General features: G+C 39.5%; 1 protein-coding gene and 1 long non-coding RNA gene across 2 annotated transcripts in view; one reads left to right on the top strand and one right to left on the bottom strand.

Moving 5' to 3' along the window:
* The window catches only part of NRK (Nik related kinase), a 99,198-nt gene extending 85,716 nt beyond the window's left edge, over positions 1-13,482 (top strand). Inside the window, exons 29-31 of the mRNA XM_030448820.1 lie at positions 2,337-2,496; positions 11,385-11,524; positions 12,284-13,482. Coding sequence (XP_030304680.1) covers positions 2,337-2,496; positions 11,385-11,524; positions 12,284-12,367 — 384 coding nt within the window. The 3' untranslated portion in view covers positions 12,368-13,482. The remainder of the gene's footprint in view (positions 1-2,336; positions 2,497-11,384; positions 11,525-12,283) is intronic.
* Positions 1-21,776, bottom strand: part of LOC115598187 — a 35,176-nt gene that overhangs the window by 13,143 nt on the left and 257 nt on the right. The window contains exons 2-3 of the long non-coding RNA XR_003987452.1: positions 16,933-17,025; positions 11,049-11,141 (exon numbers count right to left, since the gene is read on the bottom strand). This is a non-coding gene — a long non-coding RNA (uncharacterized LOC115598187). The remainder of the gene's footprint in view (positions 1-11,048; positions 11,142-16,932; positions 17,026-21,776) is intronic.

Raw genomic sequence — 21,776 nt, 5'->3', positions numbered from 1 at the left:
ATTTTTTTTTGCTGTTCTAGATAGTTCCTTTCAAAGCTGTGAGTCCTAAAAGCCAGAGAGGCTTAGTTCCAGCAAACTAGCAGGTTCCCAAGGCTCTAGCCTGATGGGAGTCTCCTGGCAAGGGAACTTCTGTGCATGCTTGAAAAGCTCCTTGAAGTCAAGAGAGCTCCCAAGGAGCAGAGGGTGCCACAACCTCCTTGTAGACCAAACGTGTCCCAAAGTTATGCTTAGGAGGTGCAAAGAAATCTCATCCCAGATCTGCACGTTGCAGCTTGTGCCTTCAACACTTTTATTTTATATCTTTTTCCTCCACTCTCAGCCCCACATCTTCAAACCGAAAAGAACCCTCAAAGGGAACCCTATGCCTCCCCTGCAAGCCACTTGATTGCTCTGCTGCCCTGACAGCAAATTCTGTGAGTTCTGTCAGAACTTTGTTTCTGATGGACACAATGTTTGAAGATAGCTGTTAAGTTCATAATCTTTTCTTAGTTCAAAAGTGACTTTTCTAGCTGTTCAGAATGAACTGTTGAATCACCTAATCACTTGCTAAAAGCTTATACTTTTTATTTCTGTGGTTTTTAGGTTTTTCTTTTAATGGGATTTAATGTTTGTTTTCTTAGAGAGTTTATTTAATCAATTAATAGCTTTCTTAACTATGCAACTAAGAAAAATTCTCATTACTTTCTAAATCTAAGGGTTGGTGCCTGCATACTATCCCTGCGAGGTGGTTGCTAAGCAAGGTGAATAATGACTTGTCAAAAAGATCATTAGCATAATTGCCCGAGTTAAGAAAGTCAAAGAAATGAACTGAACCTTCTTAGAGGGTTTTGTTTTCAACAGGCTGCAAATATAATTATGTACCTGATGAGAGAGATTTCCCAGGCGACTGTCCTGAATATGTGGGGCACCTTTAAGACTGACTCCATTTGGGTGTGCTCCTCAACCAAAAGTTAGTGTGTACTAAAAATATATTTTCCCTTTAGATCCTCAGACCTGAAATAAATCTGCTGCTACGGCGGCTCTATCTTTTTCAGTATTTTATTATTTTAAAGAGCATCTGCTAGAACCGGATAAGCCTCTCGAGGAGCTTTGTGGTGGCGACAGACCAGACTTTAACAGGCTGACTTTAGATACTCTTGCTTTCTGGTAGCCTCTTTTCCTGGTTCCCCACCTCTTTCTTCATCTCTTACCTGCTTCGATCGCTCATGCGCGTCCCAAGGCAACGCATTAAAATTGCTCTGCGGCTCTGGATTCCTGTTCTAGTGTTACGGATAGTTGTTGCGGAGGCACGGAGTCAAGTGGTTGGCCTGAGTGTGTTCAGTTTGGCAAGTACAGCTTCAGTGCTTCTTTTACTGTTCATTGTGCCCTCATGGTGTGCATAAATGTATGTGCTTGAAGAAAAAAAAAAAATATGTGTGCTGGCTTGTGAAAATGATGTAGAAACTCCAGTCATATGCTTCCTATGAAACTATTAATTGTAGTGGTTTGGTTTACTGTTTAACATCCTGTTTTGAGCAGTGCTTTAAACAAGGAAATGCTTTGTTATTATTTTTAAGGCTGTCCTTTTTTTTTCTTTCAAAAAGGCTTTTATAAAACCCCACCTTCACAGTTGTGTACTTGGAAATTTTTTTCACTGGCAACGTGTTGGCTTCTGGGAGAGATTCGAGTGCATTGAACAGCTGTTCAAGTAATTTGTGGTAGTGAAATGCACTGTTCCTGTGGCATGCAGAAAATGTATGCTGAACAGCACTTAAACGGGGAACTATTTTTAGTGCAGGATGTGGGAAGGGAAGGACAGAGAGTAGGTTGTATTTGAAAGGTCCAGGTAAATTTTCAATTGTAAATATTGTTAAATTTCCAGGTTTTAGCTTGCGAGTGAGGATAGGCAAATATCATGGAAAGTGAAAGCACTGACTTCCTGGAATGTGGAAGCTTTTGTCCTTCCATCTTCTGAACTAAAACTGTGAATTCAAATTTATTCCACCTCTCTTCTGTTCATGTAATGCAAGTGTTTTGTGAGTGAGTAAGTAAATATTATTGTGTCTCAGTAGCAGCATGGCTTCTTGAAACCAATTAATACTGGTAAATATAAAGTGAAATACTGAATGCTGATTTGTTTGCAGACCTATCATACTCAAAGGGGTAAGGAGGGGAGAAAGCCTGTTTCAGAGGCTAGCTAGCAAACACTACAGCCTTTCTGAACACAGGCATTTCTTTCACTTTCCATGAACCATGAGCTATTCTGTTTATTTCTCTGCCAAGCTAGATTAGATTGATTTAGTCACTAAAATTGTGGTCCATCTTCTGATATAAATCTTAGTAAAATATGATTCTAGATCCAGGGGACTATTCGCCCACATGCCATTATCATCCTCCCGAACACCAGTGGAATGGAGCTTTTACTCACCTATGAAGATGAAGGCATCTACATTGATATATATGGGCATTTCACCAAGGAGACTGTTTTACAGTGGGGAGAAATGCCAGCATCTGTAGGTATGTATGAAAAATAGCACTTTATTAAATGTAAGATCCTGCTGCATGAAGCCTGACTTCTTTATGAGGTGTATTATCCATAAGAAAGGGGTTGTATGGCACATAAAGCAACTTTTGAGCAAACCAGATGTGTAAAGAGTAAACAGATTTATGTGTGTTTGTGTTAAGGAAACCAATGATTGCATTAGGTCTCCACATTTGGATCACAGCATTTGTATTCTTGTCATGTTTATTGCATTGTACCTTGACTACAGAGCCAAACCTGACTGAGGATGCAGCTTATCACCAGGTTTCAAAGCAAGAATGATGTGAATTACAGAGGGGAAAAAAGGTGCTCTTGTTTCCTATTGGGGTTGTTCATAGTCCATCATGTTTTACATAAAACTTCACAACTGCAGAGGTCAGTTATTGAGGAGGTCTGAAACTGCTGTCAAATGGCCTCTTAATTTTGTGGCTTTAAATTCACAGTGCTGGCAGCCCAGGCTGTTTCTAATAGATTCTCAACCTCTCCATGCTTGCAGTTGGCTTTGTAGGAGAGGAGCCTGACTGTACTGTTTGTTTCACCTTTTCCAGAGGGCTTCAAGTTAACATTGTGGGGAAAACCAAAATCAACACAGGCAGATTTTTGGTTTTATTATTTGTTTAATTAATTTCTTTCCTGGCTGGCTTCTGTTCTTTGTCTTAAAACCAATGTACTAACAAACAACAAAAGCCCAAGACACTTAGATTGTAAAAAAGCATCATTTTACCTCAGCACAAAATGTGAGAAAGTCCAGGATGTTCACCTTTCTCCTTTCATTTCTAGTTTGGTAGTTTGGGGAAAAGTCCATTAAAATCAGTAGAATAACACCCTTGAGTAAATGCCAGGTCTCATTTGTAGGTTTTCAACAGTACTGAGGGCAAGAAGCCTGCCTCTGGGAAACAAATTGCTACAAGATGAATAACTTTTTGCACTGTTCCAATAAAATTCAGCAACAAAGCTCCTTCAGTTTAAAAAAAAACAAAACAAAACAGGTAAAAGGTTACGAGGTAACAATACAGTGTATCCTTCCCTTCACTGAATAGCCCTATTTCCAATTTTCAGCTCATATTCAGAGCTACAGGGCATAACAAAAATATATCAGGTCACCTCTCAATTTTTCATAGGAATGGTCTTTGATATGGTGAAACTTTACATCCCCTCTGGATTGTTAGAAACACCATAAGAAATAATCAATAATCAAACAGTAATTACTTGGCCAGGGTAGTTGTAGTTCTAGTGAGAGGTACTGAATGTAACTGTAAGCTGAACTCTGATGAGTACTATCTGGAGGAGACAGCAGCTTTCAAGAAGTTGTTATGGGATGTGCTTCCTTAGGCTTTACTGTAAGTAGCCAGCTTACTTAACACAAATACTTTCATAAAACTCTAGTGTCTTATCCACCTTAGGGTGTGCATATATGATATATGATTTTCATAAAAGTTGAAACTCACCTTTGTTTTCCCATGTGCTACACTGGTTAGAACTCCTTTCTTCTTCCTTGGGAAGGAAGAATTTTAAAATCATCTGCATTTATAAAAGTGTCTCACCATAGATTAACCCTAATCTCATGTTTTTCAAACCATGGATGTTATTTGTAACTATTTCAGGCATTTCTAGTTGTATTTTTCTATATGTTTTCTCCTAAAGAATCACTGTTGATAAATAGATACCCTGTTTCAAATAAGATGATATATAAGGAACAAAGGGATTTCTTGTTTTAGAAAGGGTTTGCAAGAAGGGTTGCATAGGTCTCTGACTTCTGCTTGGAAATTTCCAGTTTCTGTTACTGGGCATGATCACTCTCAAAGCTTTTTCACTTAATATAGATGGAGCTTGCAGAAATGTCTCAGAAGAGAGTTTAAGTCCTTTTTCTTAGTGTTGCTGAAAGTACTGAATCATCAAACCCACAGATATGAAATGGGTTTGTAAAGCATTGCTGTAGCCTGGAAATCACACTTCCTTAGTGTCAGTAAAAATTTCCTTGTGTGTACCCAGCTGGCACTGAAGTGAATAAAGCTTCACCACTTTGGATGGGCTGAATAGGTGTTCTTTTGTGCCAGGTAATGACTCTAAATTTAAAACATCCTTGGTACCCATCTGGCTAGAAACGATATTCTCAATTTCTCAAGGTTGATTACATCCTAATAGAAGGAATGCCATTTGGACATTCCCCTTTACATGTGTTTGTGCAGCTATTTCTCCTGTTCTTCAGCATACTACGATGATAATCATTTGCACTGAAAACGATCAGTATGAAATTGCCTGGACATTTTTGTTACAGAATTTTAGGGGCATTCAATAGGAATAGGATGGAGAAGATAATTCTGAGGGTGGCATGAATTTTACTGTGTAGAAGCTAAGAGTCTTGTCTGAGTGAGTAGTTTAGATTTTGTCTGTAGTCAGTCTAGAGAAATGAGCACCTCCAAATGGGAAAGAGGTGCCCATCCAGAGATGGAGAGCTAGGACAGGTATAATGAACCATCCTGAGGAATCAGGGTCAGTTAGATAAATTATTTTGGGTGGCTAAAGTCAGGAGGGATGAGGAAATAGTGCCTTGTAAACCTTCTCCCAGTGCTCAGAAAGCAAGACAGCAGGTTTTCTCTAGAAGGAAATATTTCTCTCTATACCCATCCATCTCTTAAGTTTTTAATGAGTCTGCAGATTTCACAGCTGAAGGGAGGCAGTCTCCAAACACACCCTCAGTTGTCATTTTAAAATTTTCCAGTGTTAGTTTAAGAAGCCTTGCATTTCTGCTGCAGCACTTGTATCTCACAAATGGTTTGTTTTTAACAGAAGTTGTCATCCTTTGTGATGATGATGTGAGATACAAGTCTGTATGAGCTTATCTAAAAGTTTTTACAGTGTGTTTCAGAGATAGAAGGGTTATGTGCTAACGTTGGGGTGTTCTTTCATCATCCTTTGCTCATTTCTTTATTTCTTTAAACAATTATTTTGAAAGAAAACTTCTGTAGTTGGTGAGGATATCTTGACTGCAACAATTAAAAAAGTTGGTATTATAATGGATGGATTTAGGGCAGGGAATCTAAATATAACTTACTCTCCTAGTCTTTAAGTTGGGACCTCTGTGACCCATCTGTTAATAAGAAATTGGAGAGAGGAAACTCAAATCCCATGGGAAATTAAAACTGTAGAAGTACTCTATCTGTGTTTAATCTGAAAGGTATCTCACATATCTAGGGCTAAATACAAATATAGCTGTAAGACTCTTTCTATAAAACAGGATTTAAAAAGGCTTTAAGAAATATCAACTTAATAAGATTTGGGAACACTTTTTCCCTTTTGTGTGAGTAATGAATTCTTTACATATGTAGTTTTAGAGGACTGGCACAAAACTGGATATTCATGGGGTGGGGAACCAATAAAAGTCCTTATTTCCATTGCCATGTACTTACTAGAAGGAAAAAGAATGTTATATAGAGAAACAGCATTATCAAAAGGGGTTTGAATTTCTGCCTCAGTGCTCTATCAAAATACCCACCAGCTTTTGTAACAGTTACTGTCCAGCTCACCCACAGAAAATGCCTGCTATGATACAAATGGTTCTTGTTGGCCAAACTTCCTGTGCAATTTCCCCAGGAATCAGCAAGAAGCCTTCAAACAAGCAAACTTGCCACCCCAGCTACATTTCTGGGCTGGGTTATCAGTTCTACTGAAATAATTAGAAAGCGTGAGCAGCACTGGGGAAGCAGAGAAGCTTTGGAACAGAGATGCATAGAAATAAACATGTTTGGGGAAAATAAAAATGGGGTTGGTCAAATTTAGTCTTAGCTTGCCTGGGGATGGTTAGGGAACTGCATGTGTTAGCCCTGTCCAGTGCAATCTAACCAAACCATGCAGCAGAAAAACACCTGCTTTCCATGGCTAGCTTCTTAATTTGTCCTTTTCTGATTTTATTCAGCCTTGGGTTTGGGGTTTTTTTCCTGTCTTGATTTTAGCTCTCTAGCTAAAATCTCATTTAGTAAAAGTTCTCCATGGCTTTGACTGGAGGAACAACAATGGCCACTCCTATCCAGGTAACATAAATAATGACACTAAAACTATTTAACAGACTTGCACAAGAGAAGTTACCAACTCCTTCTTCAGTTTTCCTACCCAAAATTGCTTAACTTCTAGGGCAGTAAGTTTCAAAGCATGGGCAATACAGGCAGAAATACATGCAAGTAGCTAAGCAGTCCTTGATCAGCAGCATCATTGGAGAGCTTGAGGCTGGGTTTGAGTGGGAAAGAGATTTGCTATGTCACAGGACACTTGGTGTCTCTGTGGGTTATTTCCATTACCAACCCTCAACAAGTTTCCCTTCCACTTAGCTAAAAATAAATAAACATGCTTTCCTCAGAGTGGGGAACCAATAAGAGTCATGATTTCAGAGCATCCAGGGTTTGACTGGAGGGCCAAAGGATTCTGTAGAAGTGTACTCAGTTTGAAGATCTGTCTGGCCTCTTATAGCTGGTATGTTTATTCTCAGCAAAGTCATCACTGGATATTCTCCTTTTAATGTTTGTGCTCAGCTGCATACTTGCCTGAAGCAATTTGCCCAAACATATATATATACAAAACCAAAACTCAGTAGCTTTTTTGCATTGAATTTCACCTATGTGCAAGCTGACTATCTCCAAAAAGGAATTCTGTAAAGCAGCATACACTTTTGCCTGGTGGAATGGAGTTTGTTATCATGGCTCAGGCATGCAAAAGTGGGTCAGGCTTTTTTAACTTCTGTTCAGTTTGTTGCTTTCAGACTTCTTGGTTGATCTGGAATCAGTTGCCTGGGGAATTTTTGGAGTCTCCATCACTAGAGGTCTTTAAGGTCACGTTAGACAAACAACTATCAGAAGTGATACTGATGTGGCACAGAGATGTGGAAAGAAGTTGTGTTAAGGTTCTTTCCTGCCTAATTCTGTAACACTAACCAGAAAACCCCATTTTTTAATAGTTTGCTAAAAGCTCCCCTGATCCTCCTCTTATGCAGAGATCAGTTTGGCCATAACCACTTAAGGCTGTGAGTCAAATTCAGATGTGAGGTAAGGGATTTCTGAAGGGAAAGAGATTGAAGGAGATGAAAATAGAAATGTTAAGAAGGGAAGTGATACTATAGAGATTCCTGGGTTCTGTGGTACCAAGTGCACTTGACTCATTCATACTGTGAGTGCACTACTGCTGTGATACTGAGATCATTAGCTCGTGCCAGTGAACCCTGACAGAAGTTAATGGATCCAGTATGGCTCAGTAATGTCTTTCACCCTTCCTGTCTTCCTCAGCCATTTCCCCTTGAAGCACTCACTTTCCTGTAACGTGAAGTCACACTCTAAACCCAAAACACGAAGTCTATCCCCAAGTTGAGGCTGTTGATAATGCTTTCTTGATGTTAGAGACAGATTTTGATCTCACTTTGCTGTACTAACTTTATGACATAAATTCATTGATGTCCAGAGAGGAATGATGGTGCAAATGGTATAACAAGAACCTCAGCTCATGTACCAACTTGTAGGTCACTTAAGGTATGCAGTAACCTGGGTGAAGTGGGGGAGTTCTGGTCAGTTAAGCAATATGAGCACATCAGTGTGAGTCAGTACATTCCTTTTCTGCTGTCCAAAGGACCAGAGTGGGTAAGTTTACTCTCACTAGAAACCACTACAGTCTTGCACTAAGATAAGCAAACTTAGATGCTGCCAGTTGGACAGATAGGATATTTTTATCTAGAGCTTCCTGAGGTGGATAGCAGACTCAGAGTAATTATTCTTAAGTTGCCTCATGGTTTAGGAGCTTTTGTTCCACAGTGAATTTGTTCCATTAAATTCCGAATATCTAATCTGCTCTCAATTAATTTCACATGAAACACTTGTGAATGCTCCCACATGGGAGGATTATCAAGACTCAGTACTGACCTTTAAATTCACAGCCTATCCTCCAAATTAATTTCTATGTATAGATAAATCCTTGTAACTGGACATACCCACAAGCGTTATAATGGAGCCTTTTTGTTTATGTGGTATTCCATAGATGGAATTTGAGAAGGAACTTACTGGTTCTGCTGCAGAAATGAGTTTTTGTGCTACTTGCACCTCAACTGAAACTTGCTATTGTCAGTTGAGAAGTTCTCAGTATCCTGGCCAGCCAGCAGAGCAGCAGTGGCTGAACTTAGGATATGTTTTATTATGTTCCTGCTTGGAGATTGGGTATCATACAAACATAGCAGTAGTGGGCTGTTTCATCCAGAGCTTTATATCCTGGATGACCTAGAGGTTGCAACTGAGCCTAATTAAGCTGTTACTGAGAGCTGCAAGGATGCTATCAAATTGAAACCTGCCAAAGGCATACTGGACACAGCTGATACAGATACAGCATACTCCCATAGACATATTCCCACCTGGAGTACTGCATCCAGTTCTGGAGGCCCCATCACAGGAAAGACAGGGAGTTTTTGGAGCAAGTCCAAAGGAGAGCTATGAAGGTGCTGAGAGGACTGGAGCACCTCTTCTATGAAGGCAGGCTGAGAGGTGGGGTTGTTCAGCCTCAAGAAGAGAAGGCTCTGGGGACACCCCAGAGCACCTTCCAGTACCTGAAGGGGCTACAGGAAAGCTGGGGAGGGACTTTTTTCAGTGGCACAGAGTGTTAGGACAAGTGGGGAATGGCTTTAAGATGGAAGGGGGTAGATTTAGGTTAGACATTAGGAAGAAATTCTTTACTGTAAGCCTAGTGAAACACACTAACAAGTTACCCAGGGAAGCTGTGAATGCTCCATCCCTGGAAGTGTTCATAGGCCAGGTTGGATGGGGCTTGAAGCAACCTGCTCTAGTGGGAAGTGTCCCTGTCTATGCAGGGGGTTGGAACTATTTGATCTTAATCCCTTAGGTTCTTTCCTTAGGTCCCTTCCAACTCGAAATATTCTGAGAGTATTGACAACTTGAATGCCATGTAGTGGAAAAGATAAGGAGACTTAGGTGTGGATTTGGTCTTTTGTTACTGGACCTATGTGACCTATATTAAACAGCCATAGAATGCTTTCAGTCTACTTTTAGATATAGATACAGATATGCACACCTGCCTTGCTGTCCCACCTCCCAGAAGCACAGTGTGCCTCTGTCTCTGCTGTGTTCAAAAGCAAAGTTAGAAAAGGTTCCTGTGGTGTCAGCTGCTAGAAAAAATAGCAAAGTCTGATTGTTGTGTAATTTTTATCTTACTTTATGTGTGGTCTGGGCCTGCCTTTTTAGATACTAACTTCACACTGCATGGTTGCTGCCCTGGTGCTCATCATGCTACTGCTGCTGCAGTCATTGAGAGTGTTAATGACAGTTCTCCTCACAGCCTACAGCAGCATTGCCCCCTTGTACAGCCTGGGAACTGAAGCATAGAGAAAAAATTTGAAATGTATTGATTTCAGGAGTTTGATTTTTAGAAAATACCCCTCTTCCACTTATCCTTAGTTGCTCACTGCTGGTTTTTTTTTCAAACAGAAAGGTCTGTTCCTCTTTCTACATGACTGGGATGCTGGAAAAGAATTTTCATGCTCTCAGCTCCAGTGGCAGGGAAGCCTTCAGTGTGAACAAAGAGTAATTGAAAAGGAAGTCTACTAAACAGATTCAGGGGAAACTGGCTAACTTTAAGAGAACTACAGTCACAACATTGTAGCCAAACCATGTTTCCTAGGAGGTATAATTTGAAAATAATTTTAAAGAAGGATTTCAAGCAATATCAAGTCAACAACTGCTAGAAAAGGATACACAGTTACTCAGGCAGAGTGCCTTTATTTCTTGATATCGTTTCAAAGTAGAATTGCAGGCTGTTGCTTCCTCTATCAGTCTGTACTAAAAGTTCAATTTTTAGGCAAAAATCTAAATCAACAAGGTTGTAAGGAAGAGACATTGCTTACACTAATAATGCAGGGCAGGCAAGCACTGTCCACTGAAGCTCAGAACCCATCAAACACCCATGTTCCCTCAACATCACTTCAGAGCACCAGAGTTCAGAGTTGAGCAAGAGTTTATCAATAGAGCATAACTAATATGGTTCTACCTTGGAAGCCCACACATGCACTGATCAGAGGACTTCCATTAAAACTGTGCCTATTTGAAATCTGTGGTGTTAACTCCTTCATCATTACTTCAATTTCTCATTTAATTGTCAGATTAAGAGGTAATGTAGTAAGCTTCCACAGTACTGGAGTGTCTTTTGTTTTGGAGATAGTGCACGTAACCATCAATGTGAAGAGAACAGCTAGGGGCACCAAATTAATCATGTTATAGTCTCAGATTCAAAGGTATTTATGTTTCAGATTAAGCTAAACTCTAGTAAATGCAATTCCAGATTCCTCATGGGAGGGTATAGAGTAGACAGAGTCAGGACTTTTCTTGGACACACAGACTGCAAGGATAAGTGGCAAATTGGGCAAAAGTTGCACCAAGAGAAATTCCAGTTGGGTATTTAGGCATTGGGAATAAATCTTTAACCTCAGTAGCAGTGATGCTTTGCAGCAGGGACTGGGGGAGGTTGTAAAATATCCATTAAAACATACCTGGACAAGGTCCTGAGTAACCTTTTATAACTTTGCCCTGCTTTAGGGTTAAACAAGGTGCCCTTCAGAGGTTTCCTCCGACCTTTTCTGATTCTGAAATACACAATAGTAGCATACTTAAGATTTATAACTAGAGTCTAAAGTAAGCATGAGAGGAGAAAATGAAATTTAATTAGAGTTTCCAAGTGTTTCCCTATTAAATTAAAATACAAATAATTCAAAATATATTGTTATCAAAGAGTAATGCTTCAGATCCATATTGACATAAATGAGGTAAGAATCAGTGTTTCAGCTGTGAAATAGTGTCACAACTTCTTTTTCTTTTGGTTTCCTTAGCTTATCTTCAATCTAATCAGGTCATGGGCTGGGGAGAGAAGGCAATTGAACTACGCTCTGTGGAAACTGGAAATCTGGAAGGAGTATTTATGCACAAGAAAGCACAAAAGCTAAAATTTCTGTGTGAAAGAAATGACAAGGTACAGAGATTAATACAATGTGGTATTTACCAAAAAATAATAGTTGACTGTGACTCTGAGACGATTTCATTTTTATAACTGTGGTTTTATATGGGTTATTTCTTGCCTTAGCATAACCTCTCCACTCAAAGCAAGTGCAGTCCCTGATCCCACAAAGCACACGTTATGGATACCCCACACTTCCATCACCCTGCTTTGGGCAGCTCTTTTAATTCCTGTTCCACCCAGCCTTAGCTGCTACCAGAGGTGGTAACAAATAGAGCCACAGTTAACTGGCCAGAGTCCAGCACAATGGGTGTAGTGGGGAGGGCTGGTGAGCTGATAATGCCTCTTCTGAGCTACTGAAATGATAGGCAATTCAGAGCAGCAATCATAGAAAAAAAAAAAACAACCCAAAGCTCTAACATTAGAGATTTTGGAGGCAGTATAATCAGGTATGATTTCCTCCATACAGCAGTGCTTGATAAATGACCTGTGGAACCTGCTTAGTCCCACTGACATGTTTCAATTAATTAATTACTTTAAACTGTTGTCTTGTGTTTTTCAAACAGAAAAATATCCCAAAAATATATCCCTGTTGTACCACAAGCATGGTTTCACTTCAGAAAATTTCTCATAGGATTAAAATTGAATTCTGATGTATATTTATGTCCTTGTATTTGGCACTGTGGCATTCTCATATTCCCTGTATTGGTAAAAATGTTCTCATAAATGTAAACTGACAGTAGCTTATCTTTTTTTGTTGTTTTTCCTTTCAAGGTGTTCTTTGCATCTGTACAGTCAGGAGGCAGCAGTCAAATATACTTTATGACTCTTGGTCAAAATGTACTATTCAACTGGTAAATCACATCAAGATGAAGGATGCTTTGAAATTCCCTGTAGGTAGCAGTGTAAAATGCCTGGAGGTAATATACAAAAATTTGCACTTTTTGCCTACAAAATTTTTTTCATTACTAACTTATCAAAATTCATATTCTTTCAGTTTGGAAAGAATTCCATTTTCCTGTAAAAGTACTGCAAACATGTTTAGTTTGTCTTTTAAAATATGTTGCAAACCAAGCTTGTATTCACAAGTGTTAGAACAACTTTAATGAAGAATATAGCAAATATAAGAAGCTCTTGTGCTCTGAAAAATGTACAGTTTCATTTTCACAGATGATGTCATGTTACCTTGAACTGAAGTATCTTTTTGGACAGTAGCATTTCTTGGTAGATATAAAAATACAAACAAGCTGGGTGACAAACTAGAATCTACTTTATTTTGACCTGGGCTTTGGTTTGTTTTGCATTTTAAGCAAGTTGTTACTGTTTCACTGAGACTCACTTGTCCAGATCTTACAATCAGTGAAACAGCAGTGGGTTTGTGAATGGGATGTTTGAGGGATTGTATCCTGTTGTAGGCAGAGAGGTGCATTTCACTGTACAGTAATAAGAGCAACTACTTGTAGACATATGCCCTGTCTGGTAGACTTTACAAAATGCAGGGGATTGACTTCATGTTTCTCTCAGGGCTGGATGCCTGAGCCGAAAGACACAATTACTGTAGAATGTATTTGTAAAAACAGTTTAAATAGCAATTTGTCAAAATCATAAATGCACAAAGCATTATAGACCTGAACCTGTAACTATTTCAAACAGGGGACCCACGCCCATATGAGTTGATTTAAAAAAGGCACTGCCCATGCAGAGAGGGGCAGAGGATCAGGCACCTTCCTGCCTTCTTGCTCTTTCAGCATGAAGTTTTCATGTATTTGTCTGTAAATACAATCTTTTCACAATGGATGTTAACAAATGTATTCTAATATAGTCATGAAAATATCCAAAGAGTTAATCTATTATAAATAGAAATATAAATAATTTCAGGTGCTTTCTATGCTAATTACATTTAAATAAAGCTGCATCCACTAGTGTTACTGGTGCCAATGTTTCTGCATAAACTCTGTTCTCAGGGGCTTGTAACTTGGCCATAAAACTATACAGATATAATATATATACTATATATAATCATATATTATGATTAAATTGTATGGTTTAATGCAATCCTCATTTAGCTAATTTTTTATGTGCTTTTGAAAATGTAAAGCATCAAATATAATCCAAAAAGCTCATTCCAGACATGATACAGTATGAAGGACACTGTAGGCAAAAATGAAATTATTACCTACAGTGTTTGAAAATAGATATTTTTTACTTGAAATATGTGATACTGAAAGGTGCAGGGAAAGTGTGTTGGAATATCTGGTCATCTACCTCAAGGATGATGATTTGAAGTTGACTAACAAGGGGAGAAATAAAGTTGTTAAAACTGGTAGTTGTTTTGTACAGTATGTCAGGTGCAATGAGTGGTAGCAGTCATGCTGTGACTGACAGGTGCTCAGCTCACAACCATCAGCTCCAGAGCTGGTACCCTCATTTATGTCAGCAGAGAATTAAACTAATGGCTAATTGCCTTTTTCCCCCTTCTCTGTGTTGGCACCTCAGCTGCTGCAGGCAGACCAGAGATGCCTACACTGTTGCTGTCTAGGTTCTTTTGGCTATGTGGAGGACTGCACTTTCTGAAGTTGTTAACCTAGCACTTTTCATGAGCACTAGATTATCTCAAAATGTACAGTGTTTTTATGAAGTATTTTCCTTTTAAATGTTTTAACTTGCAGAAAAATAAGCCTAAGGCCATACTAAGAAAATATATGAAGTTAAATAATCAAAATGGCTCTTATTGTACACAAATAATTAGCTTGTCTGCAGACTTAAAATCTGACTGGTGTATTGTGCTCAGGCAGAGCTGTGTAAAAACAAAAGTTTTCTGAAAACAGAAGTTCTCTGTCTATTTGTAATAGCATTCCTTCCTGTTGCCAATACTAGGACTGGGGCAAAGGAGCAAAACATGGCTTGGCTCTATGTGCTTCTTAACACAGGGCTTGTCTTGTTCCACTTTATTAAAAAGCCCCCTCCAAACCTAAATAAATTCACACCTGTAACAGGAACAGAGATGAAACTTAAAATTGCAGGCAAAAAATATTTTGCAGACAATCAGAAATAAAAATTACTTGCTTTTGATTTAAAATAAAAAGCCTAAGAGACTGTGAAGAAAGAACAGCTTTCATTTTGTACTCAGTAGGTGTGCAAAACTCGCTTGCAAAACTGCTCATGCTATAAGCAATCAGTGACCCAGGCTGCCCTGTAGTATTTTTTAAAGTGTGCTTATCTCAGCAACCTCTGGATTAGATGGGATGTGTGTGAATTTTTCCCTCTCCCATTTTACTGTCAAGAGGTAGGGGACAGATTTTTCTTGATACTAGGAACCTAGTTAAAGAGAATCTAGCAGAGAACAGCGGGAATTTAGAACAACCCATATCAACAGATTAAAGAAGCATAACTTGTTTAGAACAGAACAAAACTGTTACTACTATTGGAACAGAAAAGTGTGACAGTGAGTCACCTTAAAGATGTTTAGCTCCATACCAATAGGTGAAAAAAATGTTTGAGGGGTCATATGCCCTAATACATTGGTATTTCAATTTTTCATTGTTTCCTTCTATTAGCTCTTTTCTTTTTTCAGCTGTGATTCAATGCAGTGGGCTGAATTTTCACCTATCACTTTATTTGTAAGACCATAGGAATTACTGGGGTTACATCCATATGTAAATATGGAAATAATGAAGTTCCTAGAGGTGAATACTTTTAAAGGATTTAGAAGTTGTATTGCAAATAGCAAGTGGATGCAACAAGAGGAGTAGCATTTTCTCTTTGTCAAGAGAAATTCAGAATGGCTGAAGATGAGGAAGTGCTCGGAGATGTTGAGAAGAGTAACAAGAGAGCAGAAGTGTCTGAAGAGGAGGGAAAAGCTGAAGAAAATAAATAGGAATAGCTAAAGGGAGGTAGTGGATGTCTGGAAAAGTGTATTGCTGGAAGAAGAATTAAAAAAGCTCAAGAGATGTTAATGAACAGAAAGTAACCAAAGAAATGGGACAGTATTTGGAATCACAGTGTCATTTAAACACTGAATGTGAGTGTTCTGAATAACTGTTCAGCTTAAAGCAAAAGTTCAAAGGCTGGAAGAAAAAAAGTTAGAGACTCAAGTTTATCCTGACAGGAATTTAACTATGTAGAAGGTGCATCAGCCTTGCAGTTTTCATTTTGTGAGGTGTTTCTTAGCTGTACTCTTTTCACTATTAAAACCAAGGAGTGAATTGCTCAGCAATGTGTTTTTCTAGTGATGTCACTTTGATGTGAACAAATGCTATGGGGGCAGAAAAGGAGAATGTAAATGATCCATGTTAATAATCCTTTGGTACATGCAGCATCCTTACGTTACATTTGCCAAATAAGACTGCAGTATTACTGTAGCAAGACAGTATTTTATGTGCCTGCTTTTATTTTAGGAATTTTCTGTTCTGCAGCCTGAACCTTGACACATGACTTTAAAAGCTGGGAACAACACAAGCTATGTACTGTAATACATAATACTTATGTATTGTTCCCTGATGTTGAACTTGTACAACTGAAACAGTAATAAAAATACTCAGCAAATCAAAACTAGTATTGTGGTTGTAAAATTCTATTATATTGGCATAAACTATTGTAAGAATCACAGAAAGTTTTGTTACTGTTTTACAAATCCAGTCAGTACCTCTGATACAGGTACATTTACCTATAGAGACAAAATCAGCACATTTCCTTGCAGAGGATAAAGATGTTGAGGTGACAGTATGAGAGTTCAGATACAGTGCTGGTAAGGGTGACAGCCAGTGCTGGGCAGTGTGTGCTGTAATGAGCTTCACAAGTCAGTTTCTGTGCTTCCACCCCTCTTTAAACAAATACCCAGTGGGATGAGGCAGTAGAACCAGAGCACAATGGCAGCTTGCAGTCATGACACTTAAAGAACTGCCCTTCGTGTGTGTGTATCTGCCTGATGCTGGGTTAGCCAAAGTCACTTGCTGCATGTAAAATTTATTGCATCAAGTGAGGTGTGATAGCACATTGGAACTGTACCATGTACGAGCAGGAATGAGGAAATTTGCCACTTATGCCAGCGTTGGGAGTTGGAAGGGGTGAGAGCATGAAGCAAGTTTTTTGGGTTTTTTTAATTGTAAAATAATGTTTTTCCTCAATGTTACATCTCTTTTAAGCTAGCAGAGCATGCTGGTTCCAGAATTTGATGTATGGAGTGGGATCTGTATAGTAAGTTTAAAGGTAACATGGTTGCTTGATTGGGTAAATGGTTTTGTTTTGCCAGTTATTATTGTTCTTTCCACCAAAAGGTATTTCTGAAGTACTGCACATCTGGACTATTCCACACTAGTTACTTCAAATGATTTTCACTCCTTAACACAAAAGAAATATATCAGGCTTGAGTTCTAGTACAATTCTGTCTGTTTGGAGATTTTCTCTCCTTTTTGTTTGCTTACCTCCTTCAAAATCAGGAATAACTGTAGTAAGTAGAGAAGAGGAAGAATTCTGGCTTTCTGCTTCATTTCTAATTCAGTTCTGCACTGATGACTCTGCCACAAAAAAAACCAAAAACAAGTGATTTATATATGCATTATTAGTGATTGATGCATGCATTATTAATGGGTTATTAATTCTGTTGACAAAATTTACCAAGAAATAAAGAGTATTGTTTTCTAGAGCCAGGATGAAAAAACTTGTACGCAGACCCCTGATATGTGAAAAGAGCTGCAGGTGAAGATCTGAGGATCCAAGGGTTTATTCTTTTGAGGTGACCCTTCATTGTTTTCTGACTGTAGATGTTTGTTACCTTGCCAAAGGCTAGTAACATGTACAGTGAGAAGTGCTAATCTTCTAAAGGCTCTGTTTTTTGCCTTTGCTTCTAATATTCTCAGATTTTTCTAAATCAAATACATCTTCTGTATCAACTATTACCAGTCAATTTTTTTACCTTAACTTTAGCCAAGATGGTTCTACAGTTTCCAGGAAAAATGCTAAGAGCAGAATTTGTCTTATCTGTGTTTGTTTTTATAAAAAGACAGAAACAAACATCTTCCATCACTAAAAAAAGAAACCAGAAAACTCAAACAAAACACCCAGACATATAAGCAATCTGGCAGGCTTTTCTTTAAAAAAAAAAAAAAAAAAAAAAAAAGTTTCAGGAGACCATTGAGAGATGGTCATTAACCTGGTCTTTGTATATTTTGCCATTCCTGTGAAAAGAGAAGCTCGTTTGCCACCTCCATTTTTGGCTGAAGTAAAAATGTAGGAATCAATGTTTAGAAGTGCTCAATAACTTCTTACACAACAGAAGACTGTCTCCCAGACTCCTAGCAGACTGCTCCAGCTCCAGCCTGAATGGCAAAGTCATCAAAAGAAATTTTTCTGCAGTTGCTATTCTGGGCCCAGATGCAATAGCCCAGGCAAAAAAACCCAGCACAACAGGTGATAAGAGAAAGGAAAACTGCAGTTACTGAAATCTGAACAAGTGACACCTGATAGAAGTCTGTAGGCAAAGTGAAACTGGACAAAATGCTGGGAGATGAGAGCAAATGAAAGCAATTTCAAATCTAATCTATAATTACTAGGTTGGGGGTTCATTTAGCCTCAAGTGCTAAAACATGATTTGTATTTTTATCCAATACATTTGCTGTTTGATCCCTATGGCAAGTGCTGTAAGAAATAGCAGATGAAGTGTTGCATGGGCTAGTAACTGAAATCTCCTCCCCCACCACTCCCCCACTGGCACTGACTGACGCGCAGGTATGCAGCACACCCACCTAATCAGAGCTGTGCCAGCAATCTAGAGTTGTCATCTCACCTGGCCCTTAAATGTGGGAATATTCTGTGGCAATGGGAGTAAACAAAAAGCAAACTGGGCCAAATACGGCACTCACTTGTGTGACTACTAAGTAAAATTCAGCTTATTTAAAACTAAGTCTTCCACAGACCATGCTTTCTCGTGACCCTTTCCTGCTCCTCATCCTGAGTTGTTAAATTAAAATACTATCTAGAGAAGACAGCAAAGTGCTAGAAACTGAACCCACTTGGAAGACCCAGGAGCATTCATCCACATCATGATTCATCTTATCTGGGTTCCAGCATCATACAGCTCATGGAAGAGGTGCAGTATGGACTCCAAAATAGCTTTCTGACATCAACAGGTAAGATTAGTCTTCAACTTGCCCTTTCTTAAGGTAGCAGCCAGGATCAAGCTCATACATAATTTACTCAGTCCCCTCCTCACCCTATATATTTCTTAGTCTGCATCTTTTTTTCTGCTGCATAATCTGTGAGGTGCTGCACAAAATCAGCATATTGGGGCCATAAGGCAATAGTGAGAGGGCACTGGATTTTAATCTAACATAAGATAACCTTTTCTCTGGAATCTGCAGGGTTCTTAAGGAAAGGCATGAATTAGCAGGCATTTATAGGGGACAGAAGGAATGACTCTTTCCATGGTAGAAACTGCCCCACCTTAAGAACCCTTCAAACTTAGTGTGATTTGGCAGTAGAATTGCCCTGATCAAATTTTATTAACCTGTTTCACCAAAAAGCATAGATAAATCTCACCACCACAAAACACACTTTTGCAAACAAAACTATGGCAGTCCAATCATTTGTGGGTTTTGTCTCATAACGAGAAAAATTACATTATCTTTTTTAATGTACAGCTATTGGCCAAACAGTAGAGCCAGGCAGTAAGATAGAGCTACACATATACACAATGTGAGGTACACAGTATATCAAACAAACTGTAAATAGCTTTGTATGACCTCGTAAAGCTTAATTCAGGCCACATTTTAATTTTAGCTCTGTTTTACATTTAAAAGTAGCTTGTTTCATGGCACCAAATTGCTCTGGAATGAAACCATTTCTCCAAAGACTATCATAAAAGCTAGATTACAAATTCAGTTCCATGTTTACACAGCTGGGTTTAAGTTAAATGAAACATGAACAAGCCTGAAATCTATATGAAAGTTTTTTACAGATTCTAAAACCTGCACAATCCCAGAACAGTTTTGGAAGGGACACTAAAGATCATCTGGTTTCAACACCACTGCCATGGGCAGGGACACCTCCCACTATACCAGGCTGCTCCAAGACCCAACTGACCTGGCCCTCAACACCACCAGGGATGGGGCAGCCAAAGCTTCCCTGGGCAGCCTGTGCCAGTGCTTTACAACCTTCACAATGAGGAATAATAACGAATAGTAAAAGCAAGAAATCAAGGTTCCACTTTAAAAAGTGTAAGACTTCTTTGTGATGATAGCCCACCACTTCCTTAAATTGCTCTTCAAAGTGTGCAGAGCTGATTAAAGGGCAAGAAGATGTCTGCAGGGTACTCACATGAAATATTACTTTACTATTAATCACTTTGTTATTTTTTAGGTAGATTTAACAAAAGCACCTAGGAGATCCTGGTGAACTGTATTAGAAGGACTTTTCCATTTTTGTCCTTGAAACACTTTGTGGTGAATAGCTGTGCTTTACAGTAAGCTTCATGATCTTTTACAATAGCCTATCTAGAACATCACCTTTTATCCTTTTGCATCTTTCATTCCTCCAACAAATGTAATAATGTCCTCCCATTCAGCACTGCCTATTCCTCACTAACTCCTGTTTTTCTTAAGATTTGTTGCACATAAAACCTAAGATACTTGGCTGCAAATTATGTCTAAGAATTTGAGCCTGTTGATTCACCAGAGGTTGACACTTGTACAGTTCAACATGCTTAGCTGTAGGTGTGTGAAAAATTACAGACTTCAGTGATTTTCTAACATGGCCATCTGGAACAGCTGCAATTTAACAGAGTGAGCCTGTGGTTGTTGTGATGCTGATACAGCCCCTCTGCTGATGGCTCATCACCAATTGTTACTGAATCTCCAAGTGGTTCTGAACTTCCAGTTGTAATCACATCCCTCCCACTGCTCAGGTACAGCCAGGAAATCACTCCTAGAGGCACTCACAGACATAACCAGTCCTTAAAACATGCTGCTGAAATGCTATCAGCAAGAGATTCACCCTGTTCCAGATTTGAAAAGGGTATATTAGCTAGACCTCTGCTGGAGAGAAAGAAGGTAACAGGTACACGTTCCTGAGAGAGGGAACTACCTTGTATCTGAAACTGCAGTGCATACAAGTGTACCCCAAATGATAAACTATCAACTGCATTATTGGACCATTATCACTCCACAAAAGCTATAGCTTCTGAGTTTTCATGACTGAAACTACAGTAACTTAACACTAATAAATAACATTTTGGTCATGGTTTTTGTTTGGTTTTTTTCTAATTAAAAACACCATTTTATCCATCCACACAACAGACCATGTGTTTACTAGGGAAAAAAAAAAAAAGCAGCCCCATTTTGGTCTTCTGCACTAGAAATACCGGAAACTGCTTCTTTGTTTCGTTTTCCTGCCCTTTTATCTTTACCCCTCTTGTCCTCATTCTGTCCTGCTGCTTTATAGCCTAATGTTTTCTCTGATAGAAAATACATTTAGTGACGAGTGTTAATCAAGTAGTAAATACAAAGGTCTTAATCCCCACCAGTTTAATACTGTAAGTGATCCTGGTGTCATCAAGAACAGAATGATCTTGGTGATAGCAGTGGGATAAGAATAATAAAATCAAAAAGTAAGGTCCTGTATTTATGGGCCACTAGAAATTTCTTCTTATAGATGAAAACTAAACTATTGCTGTTGGAAACCAAAGGAAAAGACCCAGGGGACTTTTTCAGTGCGAGGATGATGATGATTACCAACACTCTGCACTGTGAGGAAGGTAAATACAATTTCAGGAGCTGTCAAGAGGCACCTCCGTTACAGCTGGGGACACGCTCGCCTCGAGGCATCACAGCGATACTCGTTCAGTTCAACTACAACGGAACCAGGAGTAGAAGCGGCAAGGGGGATAAGCTCCCAGACGCTGGCTGCATCGGGCGGTCCCCCCGACACCGAACCGTGGGCTGATGCCACAGGAAGACGGGGACGGGCCGGTACCGGAGCAAAACCCTCACCCTCCCGGTCTGTTTCTACAAACGGAGCGGCGCCAGCACAGCAGAGGCCGCGACCAACGCCTCCGCCAGCTCGCAGTTACTCACTACCGGCGGCCCCCGCTTGACCCCTCTTTCCTCCTCCTCCCCCCGTTCCCCCGCCTTCCCGTCACCCCCGGCCCGTTCCCCCTCCCACGTTCCGCTGGCTCCGCCCCTTTCCCCCCCCCCCCGACCGTTGGGAGCTTTGAATGGGACGCGTCGCGCGCGCGCAGCCGGCCCCGCCCCGCCCGCGCCAGGGCGGCGGCGCC

Source organism: Calypte anna, chromosome 4 (assembly GCF_003957555.1).
Source record: "Calypte anna isolate BGI_N300 chromosome 4, bCalAnn1_v1.p, whole genome shotgun sequence".
Taxonomy (NCBI): domain Eukaryota; kingdom Metazoa; phylum Chordata; class Aves; order Apodiformes; family Trochilidae; genus Calypte; species Calypte anna.
The sequence above is the reverse complement of the archived record's forward strand: the minus strand, read 5'-3'. Positions and strand labels throughout refer to the sequence as shown.